The sequence below is a fragment of the Megascapheus bottae genome, chromosome 9 (genome assembly GCF_031878675.1).
Source record: "Megascapheus bottae isolate mThoBot1 chromosome 9, mThoBot2.hap1, whole genome shotgun sequence".
Lineage (NCBI taxonomy): Eukaryota > Metazoa > Chordata > Mammalia > Rodentia > Geomyidae > Megascapheus > Megascapheus bottae.
In genome coordinates, this window is record NC_143517.1 from 46,436,392 (window position 1) to 46,459,088 (window position 22,697).

Genomic DNA, 22,697 nt, shown 5'->3' on the forward strand with positions numbered 1-22,697 from the left:
AGGCAGAGTGGCTAGATCCCGCCCCGGAAATGCGTGTTCTAGCTTTCTGTGTGCTTAGGTGCCCGAGCTACTGAGGGTCTAAGTCCCGGGCAGTCGAAGAGTGTGGTAGGTAACGGTCGTCAGCGCAAGGGTCATTTCGTCGCTGGGAAGGGACGGCCCTCGCCCGCGGTGATGGTGGTGAGCTATGCCCGTGGTCCTCAGGGCCGGGACCCGGGCCCGGCCCAGGCTCCTTTTCGCTGTACTGTCTTTGGTTCGCTTCCCCGACCCGCGCTCGCTCGCTCGCGGGCCTGTAGGGCTCTCCGACAGGGCGTGCTGCTGGAGTTGGCCTGGAGCCAGCCCCCGCTTTGTTTGCTGGCTCCTCCCCTCCCGCCTCTCCAGCTGTCCCCGGCCCTGGTTTATTTGCCCAAAGAATGTCTGAACTGGGAGGGATCCCCTAGCGCCCTGGGGGTTTTTTGTTTGTGTTTTGTTGTTGTTGTTTGTTTTGTTTTGTTTTTTACCAGTGGGAAAACTGAGGCCTTTAAAAGTATTAAGTGACTTGTCCAAGGTCACTATCTGTGTTTGGGAGACACAAGGCGAGAGATCAAGTTCGATATTCTGGCTGGGGAACTGACAAGCTCTTTGTAGTTACTTTAGAAAAACATCAATGTTAGATTCCGATTTACAAAGGCAAACATGTCCTACTTTTATTTCAACCTCCCTTCCCGATTCTCTCTACCCCTTAACAACAACAACAAAAAAATCCAACTCTGATAACTCATTGCCAGTCTGACTTGGGAGATGCCAGATAACAAGTAGTGCCAAGTTAGTGGGAGAACGTTAGCTTATTCCAAGTTTTCTTTACACTTTTAAGTGACTTGAATGTCCTTAAAACACAAGTTAAGAATTAGTTTGAGAGTTGTTTCCTCTTATCCCTGTCAGCAATGAATATTTTCGATAACTCACAGCTAGGGTAGCCACTTAATGCAGGGTACAGCCTAATGAAGACTAAAGCACTCAGTCTTGCCATCTAATCTTTCATTGATATTTAAATTACATGGTTTCCTCGAATTTGGAGTGTACCTGAGGTGCAGAAATGGGTCAGCTGTCAGTTCTTACGCAGTTCAATGAAGTGGGAGCTTCAGAGGTCAGAGTATCCGGAGTTCAGATTCTGCTTTCATCATTGTGTATCTCTGTGCCTCAGTTTTCTCATCTGTAAAATATAAATTATGTTAATATATTAACAGTGAGCTTGGGGAATTTAATTTAATTTCAAAAGTAGAAATTTTTTAGCTCAGTACAGGCACTTAAATGTTTAGTAAGTGTTGAAGTGGTAGTTAATATTATCTAAAAGTACATTAGTTAAGAACATGTAGGGGAAAGAAATAGTGAGTGTCAATGTGACATCTTAGAATGCAGCAAATATTAAGAGTAATAACATTCTTAATACTTTAAATGTATCACCCTTGCAGTTGATAGACTATTAAAGTGTTAGGATGCTTGAAGAAAATGATGTGTATATTTTTGTATCTGAAAACACTTATTGATGTCCAGGTTAGCAAGATGAACAAAGATGCGCAGATGAGAGCAGCGATTAACCAAAAGTTAATAGAAACTGGAGAAAGAGAGCGGTGAGTAACTGAATTTTGTTAAGAAATTACATTTTGTGGTCGTTAATTTTTACAGAATCTGAAGGTCAAGGAACAAAACGTGTTAGTGAAAAGAATTACAAACAAATGAGATCATCAGACGTTTCTATTCCCGACTTTTATATGAAATAGTTTAGATCTGTTCAACATTGCACAACTCAAAAGGATGATTTAGAAAGATAAGCAAGAAATGACCACTCTTGCAACATGTATAATTGACAAGAAAAAAGTGACAATTAACTACAATTGAAACCACATTCCCCAGGTTTTACCAGAAGGGAACCATAAGTTTCAGTTACCAAGCTCTTTTATGTGGGGAAGGAGGGAGGAGGGGGGGAAGTGGAGGATAATAAGACTTGAACTCTTCACCTTGTACTTTTGTTTGGCTTTTTTTGCCCAGAGTTGGTGCTCTCACATGTAAGCCACGCCTTCACTTTCAGCTTTTTGCTGATTACTTGGATATGAGAATCCACAGATTATTCTGCCCAAGCTTGCTTTGATTATAGGTATGAGCCACCCTGGAACTTTCTGTTTTGCAGGTAGTCTCCTACTTTTTGTCCATGCTGTCCATAGACTCAGTCCTTCTACTTTTTCCTCTCTAGTACCTGTGATACAGGCATGCGCCATCACGCCCAGCATCAAGCTCTCTTATCCTTAAGCAGCATGTGCTATTCTTATGCTAAAATACTTTTATTTCATTCATTTAAGCATTTTTTTTCATTTTTAAGAATTTTAATGATTTAAGGTTAAAGCGCTTAAAGATTTTTAAGAATTTCCTCTTCGGGGCATCTACTAAAATTATAGGATTTTAATCACGTTGCATTTTAGCTAACTATTAGTTTTTGTCTTCTATTAAAAGTAGCATGGCAGCAGAACATCTAATGCTATTCCTGGCACCTAACTGGCCAAGTAAATATTTGATGAACATTTAAAAGTCCAAAGAAGTGATTAGAGAACCAAAAAAAGTCTCTGAGAGCAAAGTGACAGAGTTTATAAAATCTCCAATTTTACCTGTGGATCAAGTTAATTGTGTAAGATTTTTTGTTGTTGTTTTGTTTTTGCCAGTCTTGGGCCTTGAACTGAGGGCTTGGGCACTGTCCTTGGGCTTTCTCAAGGCTAAAGCTCTACCACTTGCACCACAGCACCATTTCTGGCTTTTTTTCTGTGTATGTAGTACCACAGAATCGAACCTGGGTCTTCATGCAAGCTAGGCAAGCACTCTACCACTAGGCTAAACTCCCAGCCCTAATTGTGTAAGATTTTATTAACGAAAGAGATAATGGGATAGAAAGTTAGGACTTGTCTAAGTCAGTGAAGGGGAGGTTGTTCTAAATAGATGGAATAGAATGTCCAGACTAGGGAATAATAGGAAACTAGTGGATAAAGTGAAATGAAAATGTGTAGCTAGAACAGTAGACAAGAAGAATATGGATTTCTGTTTTAAGTCGGGACTCTTTTTCTTAAAAACAAAAGAAAACCACTCAGATTGGCTTAACCAGAGGAAATACCTAAGGTTTGTAATTGCTTCTTACATCTTCCAGTCTAAGCACCCCAAAACTTCACCAAAAATATTTTTTTCTCTGTTTTCCCTTTTACTCAACTTTATTTTCAAACAGAATATTCTCACAAGTAACAGAGAATTGGAGTTCAACACTTACATTTTGCCAGTTCAGAGAACCTTCCTCTGCAAAGAGCCTTGCATGATTACTGTTAAACTTAGGTAATAAACAAGTTAGAAGACCAGCTTCACTTCCTTATATTACTGTCACTAAAACAATTACCCAGATCAGTATATAAAAGGTGTTTTTTTTTTGTTTTTTGTTTTTTTCCCTGTTAAAGATCAGGAAGATAGTTGCCAGGATTTGCAGAAACATTGGTTGCTGTCTTCATTCTTCGATCTTAGGAGTTACATCATTTTAAGAAAGGAAGCATTTATACGAGATTTTATTTCCCAGTGTAGAGGATAGACTTGAAAGGGTCAAGATAGATGGCAAAAAAATAAAAGGGAGTTAGAAGATTATTCAGGGGTAAAAATAAAAACTGCAAGAATCGAAAGGAGAACTTAAAAAGAGCTGTGATTTGAAGATGGGCACATCTAGAACAGCACTATGGTTGACAGGGAAGATGGTGCTACTAATAAAGAGTATCGGGAGTTATACTCACTGTTTTTGTGAGTTTCTGTTATGGGACATGCCTTGTTCAGTGCAATAGATAAAGTAGTCACCGAAATGGAGTTGGTGCTTTTGTGAAATTTCTTTATATCTTATTTCCATACTGGGGTATGAACTCAGGACTTGGATGTGCTCAACTCCTTGAGCCACACCCCAGCCTTCATGAACTGCTGATGGTAGGGAAATGATAGTACATGTGTAATATGCCAGGTGGAATAAGTGCTAAAGAAAGAAAAAAAGCAAGTAAGTGGGAAAATTGATACTTCACACAGTTAAAAGCGAAGAAAGCTAAGGCCTAGCATTATTGAGTTGTATGTGGAAATTGAGACTGAATATGTTGTATGAGGGTGAAAAGAGATAAAAAATTGAAGCACACAGCTGAGTGCCATTGGGTAGTTTGTGTCTTTATTTTGAGCTACTTAGGTGGCCCAGGTCTGAGGACAGACATTTGAAGCTAGCCCAGGCAGGAAATTCCATGAAACTCTTACCTCCAGTTAATCACCAAAAAATTTGGAAGTAGAGCTGTGATTCAAGAGGTAGGTAAAGTACTACCATGTTCAAAAAAGCTTAGAGAAAGTGCCTAGGCCCTGAGTTCAAGCCTCAAGATCAGCAAGGAACACACACACACACATGCACATACACATATAATTGGGGAGAAGGCAGATACTCAAGGTATACTGTAGTATACCTAGCATTTTGTTTTGAGTAAATTGGGGAGGTACTAGAGGGTCTGATGTAATAAATGAAGAATAAAGTACACAAGGGGAAAAGGAAGTGATTGGGTAATAATCTGGTCCCTACCTTGAACTAGGATATTAATAGCAGAGATGGGGAAAACATTGAAATTCTAGTTAACATTTTAAAACTAAAATCTGTAGAATTAACTCATGGATTAGATATTATAAAGGAAGTGGAGTGAGGAATGCCAAAGTTCAAGCCCAAGGAACCAAAAGAATGAGGTTGTCATTTTGAGGAAAACAAGATAGAAGGGATTGACTAGAAAGTTGGGTATGAGCCCCACTGGAACTGGAAGATTTTGTGATAGAAGTGATACATTGTAGATGTCTAGAAATATCAAAAGGAGCAGTTTATAGGCAGAGAAGATCTGTTTGTAATGTGATACACTAAACTGAAAAATGATTAATTTGAGGATTTATCAGAGCAAGTATGACAAAAAAATGTTTTACTAATGTCATTGGTTAGAATATACACCAATATTTTTATCACTAGAAATTAAATAGTGTAATAAAAACGATAGGCGTGCTAATTATTGATTTAGTGAAATAAGGAGAGTCAATCTAATAGAGATAAAGTCCTAGAAGTTGTACAAAATCCACAAGATTCTTGAGAAGTGTTTTAGCCTCTCGATTTAATTTTTGCACTTCACATTAGGCCCAGATTTAATTCATAACCCTGAGTTTTAAGTGATTTGCATAAGATCAAAGAACTGATAGAACCAAGATTAGACCCCAGTTTTAAAAGTTGAGATTGAAAGGAAGGAAGTTCTTAGTTGAAAACTTGTACCTTTGCTTCAAACACCCTTATTCATAGTATTGTACTTTGTTACTTAATTTGAAAACATTTTTTTCCAACAGCCTCAAAGAGTTGCTGAGAGCTAAATTAATTGAATGTGGCTGGAAGGATCAGTTGAAGGCACACTGTAAAGGTAATCAGTTTTACTTAGAAGATAAGCTAGTTCCATTGCTTTGAACTGGGTTGGTTGGGAGTTAACTACAAAGAAGTATAATGAGAAATTTTAAGTATCTTAAATATTCCCTTCTCTCAGTAAACAAAGTAACTTAAAAAGTAGAACTCTTTCAGTATCAAATATTCCTAATGTGTTTTCATTTAATAAAAAATTAATGGCTGGAGCTTGGCAGACTTAGAGGAATTTCTCTCTCCTCTTTCTGTTATCTTGACAGAAAACTCATACACAAAATCTTTTAGAGAATAGGTTCACATGTTATTAAGATGAGCTTCCATTCTATCTAGCTCAGTTTTTGGAGTAGTGGAATTCTGGTGTTCTAGTGGTACCGGGAGTTTGAACCCTAAGATTTGAGTTTCCTAGACAGGCATTGTACCTCTTAAACCACTGTACATGAGCCCTTTGCTGTATTTTTAGGGCTAATGTCTTGTTTTTATGTCAGAGCCAGCTGGGATCATGATCCTTCTGTTTCACGTTTCCTTATATCTGAGGGTGTTATGCATATACCACCACTCAAGTATTAGTTGAGAGGGAATCTTAGGAAATTTTATTCAGGCTGGCCTCAAATTATGGTTTTCCTGAGCTGCTAGGATTTTAGGCATAAGATACAACACCCACACGAAAATTCTGAATATTTTCATGTATCCTACAATGGTTTCTATTAATATAAATAAGTGTGACTAACCCAGGCCCTGTGACTCGTACCTGTAGTCTTAGCCACTCAGGATATTGAAATCTGAGTATTTAGGTTTGAATCCAGCCTAGACAGAACAGTCTGAGACTTTTTGTTTGTTTGAAAATCTTCATACATAAATTTAAATTTATTTAAGAAGGAACTGTTTAAAATGTCCTGTTGAAAGTTTCCAGTTTGTTGCAAAGGTTAGATTTAATTGTTACAGTTCAAATGTATTTGAAGTATTGCAGTTATTTGTGAAGCTACAGGCTTTTTCATTGAAAGATGAATAGACTTTTATCTTTTTAAGCTAGAAAATACTTAATGTGTTTGTAAGGTTATAAATTTTCATTAAAAAAGAAAAAACAGAAGTGTCCTCTTAAAGATAGAAAGACCAATCTACACTCAGAAAACATGATTTTAACCCTTCCTCTATGAAAATCTTTCTTACAGATAATGATTTTAAATGATATGATTTGTTTTTTACTTTTGCATAAGAGGTAATTAAAGAAAAAGGACTAGAACACGTTACTGTTGATGACTTGGTGGCTGAAATCACTCCAAAAGGCAGAGGTAAGGAGTGCAAATTATATCAAAGGGTTATGTACTCTAGACATTTTATTCTTTCATTCAGATGTTCTTTTTGTTAGAAAAATCACTTTTTCCATATGATTTCGGTGCTTACACTGCTTCATACAGGAAGAGTTACAGTTGTCTGCCTGCCTTTCCGACAGCTCAAGTAATGAGTAAGATAGTAGATATAAAACTTGTCTGCACTCTAAAACATTATACCATTGTAAGTTGGTATGGTTTAGACAGGTTTGTTTTTTAATACAGAATTTTATAGAGGGAAATATCAAATTAGGATTAAACAGGTATGGCCAGACTCCGCTTCAATATTTAATAATTCAGAATTTTACTCCAGCCCATGTGACATTGTCCTACTATCTCTTTCCTTATTAAAAATAAATGAAAGTCTCTCTCCTTGAATGTCTAATTAAGGATATAGTGATTCTATAACTTCATGTTCAAGGTAATCTATATTTAAGACTCAGAATGCAGTCAGAATATCCTGCTTACAGAGGACAAAAGAAAGACAGGAAATAGTAACATTGATAGTGTATAATAAATACACATGTAATCAGGAACCATATCATTGTCATTTCTCATGTAGTAACATTTTTACATTTATTTCAACCAAATAAGTTTGAAAATTACCATAGATCACTAATTTCCTCAACTGCTTTCTACTGAGAAAGAACTACAAAATCCTGTGGTCCTCCGTGATTATTTCTTAAAGCCCTTTTACAGCTTCAAAATTTACTTTTTTTCTTCAAGTATGTCTCAGGAGAAGAAAAAGAAAAACAGCTTTCTTATGAGTTATATATGTCAGATAATGCTTTCTGCTTTTTCTGTAATTCTTTACAGATTGACATTGTTCAGAAACATGTTGTTCAGTTTAGAAATTGTCCTGTGGGCCTGGAGTTTGGCCTAGTGGTAGAGTGCTTGCCTAGCATGTACAAAGACCTGCGTTCGATTCCTCAGTACCACATACATACATACATACATACATACATACATACATACATACATACATACATACATAGAAAAAAAGCTGGAAGTGGTGCTGTGGCTCTAGTGGTAGAGCACTCGCCTTGAAAAAGCCCAAGATTAATGTTTAGGCCCTGAGATCAATCCCCAGGACTGGCAAAAAAGGAAAGAGAGAGAGAGAGAGAATGAATTATCCTGTACTGTTTCATCATCATTTGTATTGAACTATCTTTGAAACTTGATTCTCATATCTCTTGAGTAACTAGGATTACAGGCATGAGCCACTGGCACCCATCTTATTCTTGACTTTCTTCATCAAGGCTGATGCCCTGTCATTTGAGCCACATCTTTGCCCTGACTTAGAAATATTTAACTTATAGCTCAAATTTTCCTTACCCTAGACAATTTTAGATATTTTTACCTAGATTCTATTTTTTTTTGGTTGAGTATTTTAACTAGATAATACAGTCAAAATTCAGAAACTGTAAATATAAGTTGTTGTGGAACTTCATATTTTTGCTTGGTCAGAAAATGTATGCTCTCATTTCATTCAGTTGCCAAATTAGCTTTCAAAACACATACCCCCACTAACTAATAGGAATGCCTGTTTTTTCTTAGTCTTGTTACTAGCTGTAGCATTTCAGTCTGATTGGTAAAATGAGCTATATGAAAGTTGTTTTAGTTTCATTTCTGAGATTAAGCCCATCATATTTAACACATGCTTCTTCTTTCAATCATCTTTGATCATTTTTGTTACCCTTTTGGTCTTTCCCTTACCTACGGGAAGCTTCTGTATTGTCTAGAGAGCGGTCTTCTTCTCTAAGATAGTTTATTAAGTTTCTGTCTTTATGGTTTGTTTAAGGTAATCTTGATTAATTGTCAGATGTTGTAAGTCAAATTTGTCAGTTTGTTATAGCCTGTGTATTTTAAAATGATGCTCTGCACTCCTTGTTTATACCTTGTCTCATTTTCTGGTCATCAGTGTGAGATGTATTTAAGTATTAAATAATTTAGATGAGAAATTGCAAATATGCACCTTTTTTTCAAACATCTGTGCTTAAATATCTTTAGTATATTATCATTAAGAAGTTGTACAAAGGAGTTGCCATTTAACAAAGCCAATTTGTGAATACAATGCATCTTGATCGGTGTTAGCTCTTTCGGTATTCCCATCTATCCCCTCCAATTTACCCCTCCCCTCACTTTTCTAATTTTGTATATATCCACTGTTTTCTTTTTTTATTCAGCATGGTGGCTATTGGTAATTCTGAATGGCATGTCAGGCCTTAAAATTGGCATGTATTAATTTGAATCTACCTGCTCTGATGCTTTTATTTTTATATTTCAGCCCTGGTACCTGACAGTGTAAAGAAGGAGCTTCTACAAAGAATAAGAACATTCCTTGCTCAGCATGCCAGTCTTTAAGGTTGAATTAGATTGTGTTGTTCTGTGGTTTTATTTCTGAAAGTAAAACTTGCCATAAATTAGAACTCAGTCTCCCAAAATAAAATCCTTTTTTGTATGATGGTATACAGTTTTCAGTAATGATGTATACATTGTATTGATTTTTTTCCCTAAATGTGTTATTTTAATAAATATCTCATGAATAAGTTTGAAGTTTGCTTGGATTTTGGAATATATGGGACTCTATTACTAATTCACTGGATTGTTCAGAGAAATAATGAGCAATTAATATAAAGTACTTAGTATGTGCAATTAACTGTGCTAACAGCAGGAGGTAACAGCCTTTCCTGATTGTCTACATATGGTGTATTCCTCTTGTGAATCCCCATTCTGTTTTATAAATTGTAATATCCCATCTTGTACTATGGTTATTCACTTTTTTTTCCCATATTTGTTACAAACTCTGAGAGTTAGGACTGGGTTTTACTCATCTTTCTGTGCCTTCCTTATGCTTCAAAGAATTTGCCATCTAGTAGAAGAGAGAACATTTGCAAGCTGGCTGCACACCAAGCTCCTCTCACAATACTCTACTCATCTGAACTTTGAAAGCAGAATCTGTAAATTGCATCCCCACATACTAAGGTCAAGAAAGAACTTAATGGAAATTAATCTTCATCCATTAGCTTTACTAGGACATCAGGATTGCTATATCCAATGGACTCTTTGTCTGTTCTTATGTGACCTCTGCTGCAAAGTGAGAATGTTGACTATCCTGCCACTTGGAACTCTCACCCCAGTCCTCATATTGTTCCTTCCTACCAATGGAAGTTCCTTCTGTTTCTTGTGGAATACCAATATCTGTTACTGTATGTGACTTTTAAGTAATGTTTTTAGGGCTCTCTTCTGAGTTCTCTGCCTGACTTAACTGGATGTACTTTCCCTGGGCACATCCAGGAAATGGGTCAGACCATGATTTCAAATACCAACAGGTTGATAAATGCTAACCTCTGTGTCCAAGCAAGACTTATTTCTAGCTTCAGCTGTATGTACTTCCATGGATATTCACCAACACTTCCAACTGACTGTAACTAAAATAGCAATTACGTTCCTCCCTAGTAACCACCCCTGCTGTCTTTCTCTGAATAGTACCTGCTAAACACAGATTTCCCAAGATGCATCTTAAATGCTGTTTCTGAAGGTAAGAGATAATGGTACAAGATCCCTGTATTTCTAAAGACAGCCTAATTTATGTGTATGCTGCTGCTGATACAAGACAGCTGTTGAGATTAGCAAGGCTGTAAATTGTTGCCCCTAAACTAGTCCAGGTGATTGCTAAAGACTTCTAATATTTCCTTGCATGCTTTCTAGTATTGCTTCCACACCATTGCCTCTATGGCCTTACTAAAATTCAAGTGTGATCCTTTTATCCCTTGCTTGAAATAATCAGGGCAGAATAAAATCCAGTCTTTGCATAATGCTTAGACTTACTAAATGTGACACTACTCTAGTCTCCCAAAGTATCTTATTGCTCCATCTGTTAATACTTTTGAGGATCCATAAACATAGAAAGGCCTTCCCTCTTAGTCCTACTTGCTCTAGAACTGAAACTCCTTTGATTTAGGTTCCCCACTGGTAACCCATTTTTTAATTTAGCTTTTTATCGATAAGTAGTTCTACAAAGGTGTTACCATTTGACATGTTGATTTATAAGTACCGTGCATCCTCTCCCCATACTGTTTTTCTATATGAAACAGTTCAGCTGTTCATTTGTTTTCAAGTAGTCCTTAAACTATTACATGTGCTTCCTGGTGGGGAGGAAAAGACTTTATTTATTTAAATACATATATACATATATTTTTTTCTTTCTTTCTTTTTGCCAGTCCTGGTCTTGAGCGCAGGGCCTGAGCACTGTCCTTGGACTTTCTCAAGGCTAGAGCTCTACCACTTGAGCCTCGGCACCACTTCCGTATTTTTCTATGTATGTAGTACAGAGGAATTGAACTCCGGTCTTCGTGCTTGCTAGGCAAGCACTCTACCATTAGGCCAAACTCCCAAAACTATTTTTATAAAAAATAGTCTGTGATACCCATTTCTGAGTGAACAAGAAAGGGAAGAATAAGTGAAGGAAAGCACATGGGCTATGAGAACAGGTAACAATAAATGGGGTGTAATTTAGGGAAAAGTTCACATTATTGGTTTACTGTTTCATAAACCTTTTTATCTTTGTAAAGAATTTAAGTGTCAGGACAAACGGGTTATTCTGTGTTTTCAGCCCAAGAGGTACACATAAATCACAAAACCCTGCCCAGAAAATATTTTTCTTTCAGGTATTACAAAACAATGTTAAAAATGATAAGGTGCTTATTTTCCATTATTAAAAAGGAAACCATCTTAAATGCTACATAGAGAATGTCAGAAATAATAGACTTTTATGAGTTTATTATACAAGAGGGTTTCACTGCAACATCTCCACATATAACAATGTGGTAGTCCATTTCATTACACTTGCTTCACCTTCCTGCCTCTTTGAACAGTGTTCATGATTAGAATTAATGCTTTTAGTTTCATAATTCTGTGTGGAAACAAGCCAGAAATTGTCAGTCACTCTTAATAGTGCAAAAGATGATACGTGAAAATGAAGACAGGAAATTTTTGAAATGGAAAAACAATAGCTAAATTGACTATGTCATAGCAACTTAGTATTAAAGAGCATAAACTTAAAGTGGTCATGTTAAGAACTCTTCCATCTCCACTTTAAGGTTTCTTTGACATCATAGAAGTAGTTTGCATCTAGAGCCATTCATTGCTTGAAAATAAATCACCTTCAGAACATCACAACTCTCATCATTGACTTAATTGAACTATGAATGCATTCTTTAACAACTACACCCGTTGACGCCCAGAAGTGGACATTTAATACAGTGACATGACTGCACTGGGTGGGTATAATTAGGATCAGCATAAGCTTCTCATGAGATTAAAGTATGCACTGCTAAATTATTCATGTAATCACTTTGCTCTGGCAGTACAAGTATATCATTTTGTTGAGCAGTGCCAAGCCAGGGACTGGGTGATGCTAGGGATTAGTAACTGGATATGGGACTTTTCATAACCTGATTAAAAAAATGAGAGACCTGTGACAGCTGCTCTGTGGGCCATGTTGGTAGTGAAGTGTGTGTGTGTGTGTAGCCCTTGTGAAAGCCCTTGTGTTATTGACTTCATAAAATTCTTTATATTTACCATCAGGAACCACAGAAAAGCTGGATCAATCTACTAAGAAAACGTAGTTACAGTCAAACCATTGGGGTTCTAATCTCGATAATGCTGAATTAACAGGTAGGACTGACTCTTCTGCCTCAAGTTTCCATATCTAGATAGCAGATATGATACTGCAGACCTGGCAGCAGTTAAACCAAGACTTAAATACTAGTAGAATAATAAGAAAGGCTAACCAGATTTATGTTCTCCTAGCAAGAACTCAGTCCATAGTGTGTTTTGTAATTTTCTATACATACAGGAATTGCCTCTTGGATGGAAATAGATGCCTTTTTTCTCAGAAGAATCCAATTAGTAGTTGCCATTAGAAAACGTACAAATATAAAGATAACCAAGTTAATTCCAGAGAAATAGAGTAAATATCACTATAACACTCAGCAAGCAGTAAGGATTAAAACTATTTGTACTCACTTTTACAAACTTCATTCTTCTATGCATGAACTATGTCCTGTTTGTCTTTTAGTCCTTAGTGCCTTAAAGCAGATTAATAAATTATCTTTAATCAATAGAAATAAAAATGACTATGGCAACCAAGTTTAGATGTTCCTGTTCTCTTTCAAATTACATTTGGATGTTCCATTGATCAGCCACTAGAGAGCGCTCAGAGCCTGCATTTTGGTGTTCTATGAGGCTCCTTATAACTGACCCAGTTCTAATTCAGGCCAGCCAGCTTTTTCAAGATGAGAGTGTCAGTGAATTAAACTTAATGTAAGTACTTAAGAAAATGCCTCTGGCATAATGTAACATGGAAGCAACAACAAGATGCAGGTATTTTTGAGCTTGTAATCATTTTGTGAAGCCAATTCAATAATTCAGAAAGGATGTTGATTTAAATATAGACTATGCCTTAAATTCTAGTTCATCTGCTTTCTGGGATTGAATTTGTTTGTTTTTCATGATACTGAGAAAATCAAAAAGAATCAAACATAGGGCTTCTTGTGGTCTGCAAGCACTGTGCCACTGAGCTACTTCCTAGCCTGAAGAATGTTTAACAAATGGAAGACAAAGCATTTTCAGTGTTAAAGGTGATACTTGTTCTTTTTAAATCTTATATCACATCAAGAAATTATAAATAGATCACATATATTCTCCAATTCATGTGAATGCTCAATGAAGGGCTTATGATGACAATAGTTTTTAGAAAATCAAAGCTACTAAAAAAACAAGTCCACTGAAGCTGCAGTGTTGTTCCTACAGTAGTGGTGAATACAGGAGTTAGTGCTGTGCTTCTCACATTCAGAAATGTTTCCACTTTGTGCCAGCTCAGTTCCCAGAAGTAAGTGATGATAAATTTGTTTTTCCAAAGGTCTTCGTACTCTAAAGTTTTTGCTGAGGGCATATCCTTCAAGAATGTATACTTTCTGGGCAGATACCTGGGTTAAGTTACACAAAGTAGGATAATTGACATAGAAATGACTCCTAATCCTGTAATTAACAGTGTATGGCATGTTTTGAGGCACATTCGATCTAGCTCAGGTGCTGAAAATATAGAAATACTGTCTCTCCATTCTGCCTTTTATATGCTTAATTACTTTGCCACTTAATGGTTCCCACTGTTAGTTGGCCTATCAAAGCCTTCTCCTGTTTTGGTAGGGATTCTGACATGTAGGAAAGCATAGCTGCTCCTCATCAGAGAAGTGACATTAAGTCGAATATATATTGTTGCACTGTTCACCTAGCAGTGGTACTCATATTTTACCCTATCCATTAAAAAAAAAAAACAAAAGTAGATTTTCAAACAGACATAGTGACAGAACTTGCATGTTTATCAGTTGCATTTTTATGTTTTTTATTCAAATGTTACTTGATGCTGATTTTATATATCAGTAAAATAACTGCATTCTCTACCATCACTGCTCTGTTCTCACTTCCCTTACCTGCTGTTATAATTGCCTTTCATGTCCATTTCTCTTTTTTCCCCAGCACAACAGACCTGATTGATCATAATTTAAGCTTAACTACCATGAAAGCATGTTCTGTGTATGCTCCTGATCAGAACCCTGTCAAAGAATTTCACAATCCCGTCTTGTTTCAAAAATGACAACTACAACATTCTGAAATTGGTGGGGGTTTTTTTTGTGATATTAACATGGCAACAGTCGACCAAGGCCATGGTTATCAAGGAATGAAACATTTTTTTTAAAGGATAAGAAGAAAACAATATAGAAATGTGCTACACTAAAAGAAAGCAGCATATTATGTTTAATAAATATATAAATAGAATCAAGAATTATAAACATAGAGTACTGGTTTCACTTTTAAATGTCTTGAGTGTTACAGTTAGTTATATTTATGAAGAATGTCCATGTTCCTTATTGTGTATTAGGATAAATGGTTACTATAACTATTCCCAGATTATTTAACAACAACAAATAGGATATGTGCCAAATATGGAGTAAGAGAAAGGTAGAAAGAAAATAGAAATCTAATGGAAGGATCTATACATGTGTTTATCACAGATAATTTTGAAATGGCCCAACAAGAGTTTCATTCTCTTAAGAGTAAACTTTCTAATGAACAGAACATGTTTTGTTTTGTTTTGTTTTGCAAGTCCTGGGCTTTAGCTCAGGGTCTGAGCACTATCCTTGGACTTTCTCAAGGCTAGAGCTCTACCACTTGAGCTACAGCACCACTTCCAACTTTTTTCTATGCATGTGGTACCGAGGAAATAAACCCCGGTCTTAGTGCATGCTAGGCAAGCACTCTACCACTAGGCCAAACTCCTGGCCTGGTATTTGCCTCCTTTTATAAAACTCTGTCTTGAGTATTGGTCTCCCTTAGGAAATAATACTGTTTCTCTGATATTCTAAACAAGACTTGTTACTTGGGTTGACTATAAATATAGTCTTATATTTCTTTATTTCCCATACAACTCACTCAATTTGATCCCAAGGAAATTGTTATTTCACTGGAGCTATTCAGGGATAGGTCAGGAAAGATTGCTGCCTTTGTCAATATCTGGATAGCACTGATGACTTGTGAGGATTCCCCTTCCTCAGAGCCATTCTCTTGATTTTTGTACAGCAACACTGTCTGCTTTCATCCTAACTCATGACTACTGCTAATTTCTCATTGGGCCTCAGTTTCCCAAATCCTAATCATACAGCCTATTTTCAAAACAATCTTTACTTGTTTCTTTAACCTTTTCTGTGTTCCTTTGGAATTCAAATGAAGGCATGGTATAATATATAAAATGCTTCAAAATATGCTTGGCGCTTGTAGGGCACGTCACATCAGGGAAATGGAAACCTATGCTGTAGAAAAGAAGGCCTCCCTCGTGGCCCAGTGCTCATTTCCTGGTTTTGGGACCCAACCTGCCTGTCACCTGGTTGGAAGACTTGGCTGTGGTTTTGTGATGTAAGTAAGGCTACCTCTGGATTGGCCCCTAACACTTTCGCCCTCCTGGACAGCACCTGATTCCCCTTCTTTACCTACCTCCCACCGCCCTGCCCACCTTTGTGCTGATTGGCTCCTGCATCCTATACTAACTGAATGTATTCCTCAATAAATGAGTTCCTGCCTGATGGGTCTCTCTGATTGTCTGATTGTCCTCCAAGTAGGAAGGGCTGGGGGCAGTCAGCTGACCCTTCCTCTCTGGGCTTGTCCTGGTCTGGGCGTGTTCTCTCTATCCCTCTTGCAGGTTGGGAGGGACAAAGGACTAAAAACCCTGACAGTCGCTCACTGCTGTAATCATATATACTCAGGAAGCTGAGACCTTAGGATCATGGTTTGAAGTGTATCACAAGCAGGAAAGTCTGTGAGATTCTGATCTTCAAGAAGCCACCAAAATGTCAGACGTGAAGCTGTGCCTCAAGAAGTAGGCAGACATGGAGCTGTCTCAAGAAATAGAGTGGTAGCCTTGAGCACAAAAGCTTAGAAATAGCATCCGGGCCCTGAGTTCAAACCCCAGAATTGGCACAAAATAAACAAAAACAGTTGTGAAAAATAAAATTTATGGAATTAAACTGGATACAATTGATATTAAAATGTCATATCAAGATATTTCTAAATAAATTTACAATCTTTATACATTTGTTATTAAAAACAACAAAAAGGTAATACAAGGTGCTGTGGCTCATACCTGTAATCTTAGCTACTCAGGAGGCTGAGATCTGCGGATCACTGTTCAAAGCCAGCAAGGGCATGAAAGTCCTTGAGACTCTTCTTTCCAATTAATTATCAGAAAACTGGAAATGGTGCCATGTCAAAGTTGCAGAGCACTAGCTTTGAGGGAGAAAGCTCAGGGACAGTTCCCAAGCTATGAGTTCAAGCTCCATGACCGACCTATCCTCCTAAAAAAAGGTAGTACATTTCACATACAGATCAGTTTAAAATTGCATTTTATTTTAAATCATCGGTATAAAGACAGGCTGTTTAAAAAAAAACAGTGAAGTACCGGATAGTATTGAACAACAACATACATTTCATGCTAGACATGCCACCAATTTCAGTTCTTTGTTTGAATTGTATAAATACTAAGACTGTTGATGTTATGATTGATCTGACTTCTAAATGAAATGTCTTGGTCTCTTTAGACTGCTAGGACAAAAGGGCACATTAGAATGGCTCGGAAGCAATTTATTTCTCAGTTTTGGATGTTTGGAAAGAACAGGGGGCTGTGGTGATGGAATATATGGTGTCCAGTGAATAGCATACCCTGCTTTATAGAGAGCATCTTGTTGATGTATGGTCCTATGGCAGAAGGGGTCCATGAGCTTCCTTGGGCCTAGTTTATACCGACACTCATTTTTTTCATGAGGGTTCTGTTCTCATCACATAATCACTTCCCCTCAAAGACCCTACAACCCTGGAAGTTAGGATTTCAAGACATGAATTACAAAGAAACATAAATATTCAAATCATAGCACAAAGTTAAAGCTTCTTCAGATCACTTTACATAGTCATAATAATCTTGTCTCAAAAGTCACCAAAATTCTCAAAGGCTTTTGGAGATGAATTCCCACTGTATTTTTTCCCCATAAGCAAAGATCACAGTCTAGTTTAATATCTTTAACACAGTTTGTATCAGAAAGAAGAGGCGGTTGAAACTATGACTCAAACATTTTTGGAGGTACCAGTAAAAAGAAAAGTACTAATCATATCCTTGCTCTCAAGGCATGTATAACTATCTAGTTGAAGTTAAAATTAATTTTACTATCAACTGGATAACTATATACATCTCAATGTTTTGCCATCTGACTCCCAAAAGTTACTGAAATAATAATTCCTATCGAAAGCAATTGCTTAGAAAGGAATAATAATATCACTTAGAACTCTTAAGTAGTACAGAATTTTTCTAACATCTTTCTGGAAATTCAATTCCTTTGAATAATTTTAGGCATGTTATTTCTTCACTCCATATTATTCTCCATCTTCTTCTTCAAAATTAGTGTTCCTGAAGGTGTTCTCTTCACCTCTTTTCTTCCTTTCTGTCTAGAAGTAAGCCAAAATTAGGAGAAAGTCAGGTAAATACTGATCTGCCAATTAATTATTTACCAGATTTACTAAATTTAAAGACTGTAATATTAAGTAGTAATGATTAGCAACTTTACCAAAAACAATGTATCAATATTAACAAAAATATTTAATTCATTGTCTTTGCAATTTTTGAATACATATTTCACTCATTAATAAAACAAATTTAAATATGGGAGTTGCTTAGGCTAATTCTGATATATTTCTGCTGTTTTAAAATTAAATTTAAAGCCGGGTGCTATGGCTCACATCTGTAGTCCTAGCTACTCAGGAGGCTGAGATCTGAGGATTGCTGTTCAAATACAGCCCAGCACTAAAAAGTCTATGAGACTTATCTCCAACTAACCAGAAGTGGCTTTATGGCTCAAGAGGTAGGGAGGTAGCCTTGAGCTGCAGAGCTCAGGGACAATACCCAGGCCCAGAGTTCAAGCCCCATGACCGGAAAAAAAAATTAAATTTAGTATAAGTTAAACTTTGGATGAGTTTATAGAAATATAATTTAATTGTGATTTAGATAAATGTTTTGTATGTATGTATGTATGATTTTGTTTCTGGGGATCAAATCCAGGGCTTTGCTAATACCAGTCAAATGCTCTACCACTGAGCTATGGTCAGGAGCTTCTGATTCTATAAATGAGAATATGTCAGGAATAGGCTGAATGATATGAAAAACATACTGAAATGTTTGTAGTATTCCAAAAATTAAATACTACATTTTGCTCATCTATTTTTTTCCTCTTTTCTGAACCAAAGTCATCACATTTACTAAATAAAACTTTGGAAAGCTGAGTTAGACTTGAGTTTAGATACAACTATGAAAGTTTTTCATACAAGTCCTAAACATTATAGAGAACATATGAGACCATAGTAGATTGCCCTTAAATACAATTTTTCCATGGTGTATATTTAACTGGAAGGACAATTTTATATTCTATCAACTCCACTTCTTTATCCCCGCTCCATCCTTCTACCATCATATTCCCCTCTCTAGCAAGTAAATAAGATAGACTTTAGATCACAAATGGCTTTTTAGAATGGATGAATAAGATACAGGTGCATAGTGAGCCTAAACAGCAGTTTTCTAAAATAGGAAGCTCTTTTAAGAAAGTATAAAAACTAGGGCCAGGAGCATGGACTAGTGGTGGAGTGCTTGTTTAGGATGCATTCTTTGGTACCACATATACAGTAAAAGCAGAAAGTGGTGCTGTGGCTCAAGTAGTAGAGCCCTAACCTTGAGAAAGTCCAAGGACAGTGCCCAGGCCCCAAGTTCAACCCCCAGGACTGGCAAAAATAGAAAAAAGAAGAAGAAAAGAAAGTATGAAAGCAACTGGGTACCTGTGGTTCATGCCTGTAATCCAAGCTACGCAATAGATTGAGATTTTAGGATCATAGTTCATAGCCATCCCCCGCCCCCCTTTATTGCCAAGTAACTAGCATAAAGCTTGAAGTGGAGATGTGACTTCAGTGGTGGAGCACTAGCCTTGACCAAAAAAGCTCAGGGACAGCATCCAGGCCCTGAGTTCCTGCCCCTGGACAGATACATACACACAAGTATAAGAGCAAATTTGGGACTTTGTCATAATTTTTAAAAGGGTAAAGAGTTTTTTGTTTGTTTTTAGTCTTTACTTACTGAACAGTACATTTTTTTTTTTTTGGCAAGGAAAGAAAGGCAGGAAGAAAGGAGATTAATTAGAGATGAGATAAGGAACATTGGGGAAACAATAAGTTGGAAAGCCATTTTTAAAAAAGCACAAAGGAAAAAAAAAGGCACAAAGGAAACTATGAGATGAAAGAAAAGTATTTCTTCCTGAAAGTGTGACCAAACAGGAGGAAGAAAGAAAGAAAAGGGGACAGGGGGGAGGGAGAGAGGAAGGGAGGAAAAGGAAGCAAAAGGTGAAAAAGAGATTTCAAAGCTTTCTATACATAAATAATTTCAAAAGTACAGAAAAAGGGAATCATACGTATACCTAAGTGCTGGAGCCAGCCGGCAGCAAGGCGGGGTACCTAATCAGGGGGTGAGGATGAGAAAAGAAAAGGAAAGGAAAAGACAAGTAATAGATGGGGTCGGAAGGGATACAGCCCAAGACTACAGCCTAACGCTGTAAGCTTATATAGTCTCTATGAAACAAGAACCTGTCAGGTGTTAACACATTCGTACCTCATGATAATCAAGTCTCAGCAGAAAGTGATTCACAATAATGATGATATAGCTCAAAGTTCATAGGCATGGTGTCATACCTCATTTCTTTGTGTGGTTATCTTAGTGATTTATAGATTCCTACATAAGAATGATACAAATTTTCTAACAAATGTTGTTATGTTAATATTTTCCCCACATTCAATTTCTTATCTACCTTGTAAGAACACCACACCCCAGCAAGAGAGGTCATTTCAAAAGAAACTGAAAGTTGAATTGGAGAGTTTCTGATTGTTTTCATTTTAGTGCCCCCCTCCCCATGGGGATTTGACCTCAAGGCCTCACGGCTTGCTAGATAGGGGCTCTATCACTAAACCACACTTCCAGCAGTGGTATCTTTCAATAGGAAGAAAAAAACAGCCAAGAAATATTGAGAATGGGATGTTAGGAATAGGGAAGAGAATTTGAAATAGTCTCGGGGAACATTCAGTAAGGGACAAGTGCATATTTCATAGGCTCAGCATTTTTCAGTTCTCAGACCTGTGCTCCCTGGCACCCTCAGGTTTAGGGCATGGGTACTTGGCCCATGTGTCACCAGGCTTTCTCCAGAGGCCTATTGACCTGAGGCTGAGATATTTGAGTGGCAATTGCCACTGAGGTGTTTCACAGCTATATCGCCTCAGTGTGTGCTCCTGAGAAGTTACTTAATATTCCTTTGCAGGTCACCTGCTAGCACAGTAGGGGTAGCAAGAGTAATACTCTTTAGAACAGTTTAAAATACTTACTACTATTATTATTATTACTACTACTACTACCACTGCCACCATTGTTGTTGTTGTTTACCATTGTCAAGTGAAGAGATAACATCTTTAAGTGTTGTGTGTGTGTGTGTGTGTGTGTGTGTGTGTGTGTAAGAGAGAGAGATAGAGACAGAGACAGAGACAAAGACAGAGAGCAGGCGGAGGAAAAATAAATGAAAGTGTGTGTACTAGATGATTTTAAACGTTAATTCATTTAAGGAGGATTAATGACCAAGGCAGACAGACAAGTATGTAAACCCAGAATTTTATCAAAGAGGGGGGGGGGAACTGTAGACCGATTTCCTGGAGAAATGCACCATTGATTGATTCCTCCCACCAAAAAGAGTAAGGTATGGAATGCATGCGATTTAGGGGTGCAAATCAGATGGTTAGAGACTGGTACGTGGGGGGAGGGGGGAGGGACAGGACAGGCAGGGCGAGGGTGGGGCAGGCTTGGTTTTCCAGTAAAGGCTGTAGAGGTGTGTGTGTGTGTGTGTGTGTGTGTGTGTGTGTGTGTGTGTGTGTGTGTGTGTGCGCGCGCGCGTGCGTGTGTTTGTGTGTGTGTGCCCTGCATGGGTCTGTGAGTGGGAGGCAGGAGAGCGCGGGGCGGGGCGGGGCGGGGCGGGGCTCTTAGCCAAATTGGCCCCAGCTCCTGGGACCTGTGGCTGGGCGCTGGAATCCAATGCTGGCGGCCTTGAGAGGTGCACGCGGCCGCGCTGGCTCCGTGATGGCGCACCTGTGGCGCCGCCTGGAAACTTGGAGTCTCTGCGCCCTGCTTCTGTGTGCGGCAGATCTTGGCACAGGTAAGCGGGGTGTGGCGTTAGGGAGACGTGCACAGGTCAGCAGAGACGATGACCCTGCTTCTGATATCCACAAAGAGCCCAGACCCCCGGCCCCTGCCCTAGGCAGAGACTGTGGCTGCCTTGCCCAGCCTGGAAGCTAGGGCTAACAGACGCCCAAGAAAAAGAGAGTGTGTGAGAGAGATGGAGACAGAGAACGTGAGAAATGGTTTTAACTGTTTTCAACTCAGCAAAGCTTCCTTCCTTCCTGCCCTTCCAGGTGACAGCATCAAGAAGGGGAGTCAGGGATGAGCAGACACAACCCGAATGCTCTTTTTCCTCACCCTTGTAGTGCCCGGGCCACTGAAGGGATGGCGTCCATCCGCCTGAAAGGCAGGAGTGGTTGGGGCTTTAGGATGGTGTCAGTCACTTCCAGGGAAAGTTGCCTGGAGTCTTCAGAGTAATAGCCTGGAGAGGCCTGGGAGGAAAGTGATAAGATAAGAAATTGGAGTTGTCTGCTGAGATAAGAGAAGGATGAACTTGAGATAGACCAGGGAACACCAGCTGAAGATAGCATCCAACTCCCTCCCTGCAGTGCCCAAGTCTTGGCTGTCAGGTGCCAGGAGTCAGTAGGCACCACAAGCAAGAACATTTTGAAATTCTTGAAAAAGACAGACTCAAAGTATAGATACATAAAGCTTTTCTATTGTGGGTCAAGATCCCAGGACACCATTTTCACAAAGGAATAAACTGATTATAATTTTCTTGACCTCTCAGACATCCACTTCAAATAATAAATTTTGTTTTGTCTACATTTAAATGGTTCCATTTTGAGAATTGATTTAACCTCCAACTTAATTATCAATTCTACTCTGCTTAAGCAGAAAATAAATATGTGTAGCTTCTGTGTATCTTTGAGTTTTCTTTAAGGACTTACTAACCAGGAGTTACAGTGCACTCATAGAACTCCCAGCTCTTGGGAGGATGAGGCAGGAGGAACACAACTTTGAGGCTAGCCTGGTCTCAATTTTGAAAATAATAATTAGTTGCAGTTTTCTGAATAGAAGAAGGCCAGGCGCCACTGGCTCACACCTGCAATAC

At 38.0% G+C, this 22,697-nt stretch overlaps 2 protein-coding genes across 3 annotated transcripts in view; both read left to right on the forward strand.

The window, feature by feature from the left end:
* Positions 1-8: 8 nt before the first annotated feature.
* On the forward strand, positions 9-9,335 carry Eny2 (ENY2 transcription and export complex 2 subunit). 2 transcript variants are annotated; one of them, XM_090339271.1, is made up of 5 exons: positions 9-105; positions 1,531-1,607; positions 5,392-5,462; positions 6,673-6,747; positions 9,074-9,335. In XM_090339271.1, the coding sequence occupies exons 2-5, from the start codon at positions 1,540-1,542 to the stop codon at positions 9,148-9,150; spliced, it is 291 nt and encodes a 96-aa protein (XP_090195397.1). In that variant the 5' UTR covers positions 9-105; positions 1,531-1,539; the 3' UTR covers positions 9,151-9,335. The 2 variants fall into 2 exon arrangements, with proteins under 2 accessions (XP_090195397.1, XP_090195396.1); XM_090339270.1 differs by having other exon boundaries at positions 33-177.
* Positions 9,336-21,511: 12,176 nt separating this feature from the next.
* The window catches only part of Pkhd1l1 (PKHD1 like 1), a 147,867-nt gene continuing 146,681 nt past the window's right edge, over positions 21,512-22,697 (forward strand). Inside the window, exon 1 of the mRNA XM_090339272.1 lies at positions 21,512-21,620. Coding sequence (XP_090195398.1) covers positions 21,545-21,620 — 76 coding nt within the window. The 5' untranslated portion in view covers positions 21,512-21,544. The remainder of the gene's footprint in view (positions 21,621-22,697) is intronic.